A 5,372-nucleotide genomic window follows, 5' to 3' on the forward strand; every position below is an offset into this window, starting at 1 on the left:
CAGGCAGCATTTCCTGGGTGTGCGGGGGAGCCGCAGCTCACCAACACAGGGCCAGGACCCAGCAGCGCGGTGGCTGGTGCAGGAGCGGCACAGCCACAGCAGTCCCAGAAGAGGGACTCAGCCAGGACACTCCGCTGTGAGCAGAGCCCCAGCTGCCTCCTCTTGGGGCTCCCAGCCTGCTGCCGGGAACCGTACCTTGTTGCTCTGAGCCTTCTGCTCTTCCATCTTCTTTAATTTCATCTCCTCTTCTTTTTCAGACTCGTCTTCCTCGTCCTCTTCTTTGTCATTGTCATCCTCCTCTTCCTCCTGTTCTTCCTCCTCCTCCTCACTCTCTTCATCTACAGAGAGACCACCGTTACCAACAGGAGAGCAGTCACTGGCCCCAGAGGGGGTCAGTCCCTGGCCAAGACAGAAACAAACACCACCCAGCTCCTCTCCTCCTCCGACCGTGGAGCCCCGCATCACCTGGGTTCTCTCCCCTCTGCATGGCCAGCAGCTTCAGCTTCTCGGGAGGCACATAGTCGCCTTCCTGCTCCGTCACGAAGGGTGAGAGGTGTGGGGGCAGCAGCACACCAGGGAAATAGTCAGCCACGGGGAGGCAGAGCTTGGCGTTGACGGAGTCGAAGACCCACTGAGGCTGGAGGTAATACCTGTGGGTCAGAGGGACACAGGGTCACACTCCTCCTTCCCACCCCAGGCTCTGGAGCCCATAGGGCTGCAAGAGAGCAGACAGAGGGTGGGGAGAGCACTGGGATGGCCAGGGCCACCTGCTAGCAAAGGTGGCCATTCTGGGGCCAGGCCGCCTGCCTCACCCACCTGCCCACAACCTGCTGCTCCACCCGGGGCCGGTCAACGATCTGGTGGGTGATGGAGGGGTCACTCACATCATAGGTGGCACCGATGCACAGGGACTTGTCCCAGGAGACTTGGCCACCAAAGCACCTGCCAGCAGCAGAACCCACCGAGGAGTCAGGCAGGCAGGAGGGGCCTTGAGGGTCACCTCCCTGTGGGACGTCAGGCAGAGTGGCCTCAAAAATCCTGACAGAGAGGCTGGGGGAGGCAGCCAAGGGACAGCCTGCCCACCACGTACCGGATGATGAAGGCCAGGGGCTCTCGAGGCACCTCCCGGTTGAGGAAGAAGCACAGCCCTTCAAACAGCTTTTTGTGCTTCTCCAGGGCCTCCTGCTCCTTCTTCCTCGCGTCCATCTGCTCCGCTGTCTCCTGCTCAGAGCAAAGCATTCAGCCTCCACCCCACGAACAGCCCCTGCCAAGCCCCCCTCTGCACAGAGGCCTCTCAGACGCCATCCCCATCCTCCGGCCAGTCCCTCCCAGCGCCGCACCAGGCCACAGGACAGACTGCAGACAGGATCACTCACGGCCAGGGCTGAGCCCCCCCCAGGCTCTTACCCCCTCCACTGGGAACTCATCCATCTCCACCTCATCCTCATGGGCTGGTGCCACCACGCGGGCCAGGCTGGCGCTCAGAGCTGACAGTTTCTGCAGCGGGAAGAGACAGAGAAAGCGTCAGGGCCAGCCACTGCGCTGGGGATGGGAAAGGTGTCAGCCTCATGGAGGAAGGAGAAGGCAATTTCTCAGAGCAAGAGGTCAGACGGCATCCTCCCAGGGCTAGGCAGACATTCAACCTCCTCCATGTACTGTCCCACCCTGCAGTCCCCAGCACTGGGGCTTTGGAGGGTCCCTCATGGCACAGGGGGAGGCCAGTGGCCCCCGGGGCCAAGCATAGCTCCTCCCTTGACCAGCAAGAGAAGGCAAGGAGTTTGGGAGCAGTCATCTCTGCCACACAGGAATCAGGCTCTGCTCCACAGTCCCCACATGACAACTGCCCCATGCCAGGAGGGGGCTTGCGGTCAAGACACCAAGGCCACGCAGGGTCTTCCCACAGACCACGGTGACGGCAGCATCCCTCACCTCCAGGTAGCTCTCTGAATCCATAGCATACTCCTTGCCCTCCGTGCACTTCAGCTCAACATCGGCCTGGCCATCGATCTGCGGAGAAACAGAAAGGTGGGGAGGCAGCTCCCAAACCCAGAGGCCTGAACACCCTCCCCATTCCACCACCCCAGCCCTCCAATGTGTCCTTGCTTCCTACCACCCACCAGGTGGTCCCACTGGGCTCAGGCCAGCGTGGTGCAGCCCCGGGGCCGGCAGCTGCCTCACCTTGGGGGGGTAGACCAGGTTGAGGGAGTGGTAGAGGCGAAAGTTGACAAAGCCTAGGAGGGTGGTGTAAAACTCGGTGAAGGTGGCCATCACTCGGTAATCCACATCTGTTGGGTGCTGCAGGCAGACGGGAAGGATGAGGACATGAGGATGAAGGACCAGCATCCCCTCTGCAAGGACAGGGTCCCATCCCACCCGCACCGGGAGGAGGATCCTGCCCCCTTCATGGCAAGGTCTGGAGATCCACAGCCACTGCCAGACCCTAGGCAGGGAGAGCTCTCCAGGCTGCTACACGGGGCCCTGCCACCACCCCTCTGTGAAGGGACCTGCTCAGACAGACAGAGCACCCCATCACAGACAGGGACCTCAGTGGCTTGGTCCAGGGACTCTGCTCCTCCAGGTGAGATGTGCAGGCCATGGCAAAGCAGAATGAGAGCAGGGCAAGGAGCCAAAACCCAGCAGGGACCCAGCCACCCCCACAACAGCTGGAACTCGAGGGAGGGAGGAGGGTCGGCCGAGGAGACGTTGCAGGGGTGAGCTGGGGAGGGGAGACCCAGCACGGGACGTGCATTCTGGAAAGCCTCAACCCAACCCTGCCAAGCCCTGGAAAGCCTGGGAGTGAAACAAGAGGGCAATGGCTGTGAGGATGAAGTCCTGTGTGCTGAAGGTCTTGGCAAGGTGCAGCACAGCCGCGCCACTGTCCTGGCATCGGCTGTCCCAGCATGGTGACACCCACAGTCCTGTCACCTGCCTGGACCACGCGAGGGGGATGCAGCAGAACTACCCTTGGTGCATGGTCTGACTCAACTTGGTGCCACCAGCCTCATTTCCTGCAGGTTAATCTTTAATTGCCGATTAAAGCACATTTTAATAATTGACAACAGGAAATAAGGAACCGGGGAGACTGGTACAGCCAGGCACAGGGGCCGTGGGTAAAACCAGCCCTGGGGGTAGAAGGGGGTTGTGTCCCTGCGTGCTCTCCACGACAGGCTGGGCGCAGCCTCGCCAGCCCCTGCAGCACCAGAGCTGCAGGACGGTCCCTCAGCCTTCCCCCGGCCACTGGGAAGGGGGCAGTGAGGCAGCGTGGGTCCCGCACAGACTCTGCCATGTTCTTCCCAGGTACTCACATCATGGGCGAAGGTGTAAGGGGTGATCCAGGTGACAGGCTGCCCCAGCACCTCAGCCTGGTAGTAGATGCCCTTGATGGAGAGGAAGACCTGGCAGGGAACAGCAGGAGGGTTCAGGGGGACGAAAGCCAAGGACTCTTCCTTGCCCTGTCCTCATTAACTCTTCGTCTGTCAGCAGGTTCGTCAGGGGAGTGTCACAGACGGCCTGGCAGGACTCGTTGCCCGGCTGATGATGCCAGCGCAGCTGGCCCTGTGCCCTCCTGTGGCACAAGGCCACCGCCCCCATGCCCCGCCTTGGGGCAGGGAAGGTGTCGGCCCTGTCCCCTGCCGCCGCCAGCGCCCACCTTGCGCAGGGAGCGGGAGGCGATGACGTAGTTGAGGAACTCCACGGCCAGGCGCCGGCAGAGCTGGATGGTCTGCACATGGCACTTGCCCGTCCGTGGGAAGGTAGAGAAGAGGAAGCACATGGAGAGGGCATCATCCAGGTCCCGCAGCGCATCGATGAAGGTTGGGTACCTGTGCCCGGGCAGGGAGAGAGGGGCGAATCACACCCAGCCCCGGTGCCTGCCGAAAGCTGCTGGGGCTGGTGGAGACCTTGCGTGAGAAAGGACCGGGCGCCATGGAGCACCCATCTCCTGCACATCCCACCAAAGCCAGAGACCCACAGGGACAGGGTGTCCCTCCCAGGCACTCAGCAGCCCATGGTCATGGGGACATCCAAGTGGCTCCGTGGGGAGCCAGGAAGCTCCCTAGGCAAGGGGCTGGTGACACCCCCTGTTACAGGGTGGGGTAAACTCGTTTTAGGACACCTGCAAGGACTGAGTGTTGGGGAATCCCAGCCTGGACACCCCAAAACCAAGCGTGCCTGTGGTGTGGCAGATGGCACCCCTTGGCCAGGTGGAAACCACAGGACCCAAACACTGCGCTTGGAGGGAGAGGGCGCAGCCACCGGGTGCCCAGACCACCTCCCCTCCCAAGTGCAGAGATTGTCGGGGCAGTGGCCGTCTCTCAGTGCCATTTCTCTCTCCCCTCTCTGTACCAGCACAGCAAGGTCCCAGACAATGAGGAGACCTGCAGAGCCCGTTCCCTCCCTCCTGGGTCCTCTCCTCTCTCACTGTCGCCAAATTCACCAACTCCATTGGCACGATTCACCCTCCACCAGCCCCCTTCCAAGGAAAACATGGCTGAGGCAGGGGAGGAGAACTCTTGGTGCCTTCCGGAGCCATGTAACAGCCAGGCACTCTCTGCTTGCCCACACTTTGCTACAGCCAGCGTGCAGCACACTACAACCTTCTCCTCCAGCCCAGAAACACCTGCTTCCATCAACCTCCCCAGAACCGCTGTAGGAAATTGATTCCTACAGAGGGACGGAGACGGCGAAGGCTCCACAGGTCCAGGTGGCTGCGGGGAAAGCTCCTCCCAAAAGAGACCGGCTCTGCTGGGACTTGACTGGCGGCTCACCTCTCCTTCACGATATGGTCGAGCTTGTAGGCGGGCTTGTTGTCCTTCAGCCGGTCTACGGTGCTCCACTCGCTCTTCCCATATGCCTTCCGGAGCTTCCGGACAAAGACCTGTGGGGAGAGGGGGAGGCTAGGGGCTCTGTGGGAGAGGACGAGCACCAAGCAGCCCCTCGGGCACCACCCCGGAGGTCTCATGCAGGGTAATTACCTTGTACTCCCGGAACTTGTTGACAATGGGCTCGTGAAGGAGGAATTTGATATCCTTGAGGAGGTAGAAGGTCCTGGCTGCGGTGGAGCCTTTGTTCACCTTCTTCTTGTGCTTGGGCTCGTGGGGGTAAATCCCCTTCAGGATGCAGAGGCGCCTGGGAAAGGCACAAGGGTGAGAGGTGCGGGGCCACAGCACCCATGCACCTGAAAGCAAAACAGCCTGGGACCCTGCTCTCTGGTACTGCCACCCCTTGGGGTGGGGGAAACGCCAAAGCTCAGCACCCCGAAACTCCAGGAGATGCAGGACCTGCCAGGGCGCTCCCTCCTGGAAGGGCCACCCCATGGGCCCCATCCCCTACTGCTCCCCCAGACAGGGTCCAGTGGGGTCCTGGGGGTGGGG

The 5,372-nt window shown here is 61.7% G+C and overlaps 1 protein-coding gene across 1 annotated transcript in view; it reads right to left on the minus strand.

Moving 5' to 3' along the window:
• PES1 (pescadillo ribosomal biogenesis factor 1) overlaps positions 1 to 5,124 on the minus strand; it is a 7,357-nt gene extending 2,233 nt beyond the window's left edge. The window contains exons 1-11 of the mRNA XM_009642925.2: positions 4,974 to 5,124; positions 4,767 to 4,876; positions 3,650 to 3,821; positions 3,306 to 3,395; positions 2,179 to 2,295; positions 1,930 to 2,007; positions 1,408 to 1,497; positions 1,091 to 1,221; positions 817 to 942; positions 466 to 650; positions 196 to 338 (exon numbers count right to left, since the gene is read on the minus strand). Of these exons, the coding sequence (XP_009641220.1) occupies positions 196 to 338; positions 466 to 650; positions 817 to 942; positions 1,091 to 1,221; positions 1,408 to 1,497; positions 1,930 to 2,007; positions 2,179 to 2,295; positions 3,306 to 3,395; positions 3,650 to 3,772 (1,083 nt within the window). The 5' untranslated portion in view covers positions 3,773 to 3,821; positions 4,767 to 4,876; positions 4,974 to 5,124. The remainder of the gene's footprint in view (positions 1 to 195; positions 339 to 465; positions 651 to 816; positions 943 to 1,090; positions 1,222 to 1,407; positions 1,498 to 1,929; positions 2,008 to 2,178; positions 2,296 to 3,305; positions 3,396 to 3,649; positions 3,822 to 4,766; positions 4,877 to 4,973) is intronic.
• Positions 5,125 to 5,372: the final 248 nt, after the last annotated feature.

Source organism: Egretta garzetta, unplaced genomic scaffold (assembly GCF_000687185.1).
Source record: "Egretta garzetta isolate BGI_Z169 unplaced genomic scaffold, ASM68718v1 scaffold7, whole genome shotgun sequence".
Lineage (NCBI taxonomy): Eukaryota > Metazoa > Chordata > Aves > Pelecaniformes > Ardeidae > Egretta > Egretta garzetta.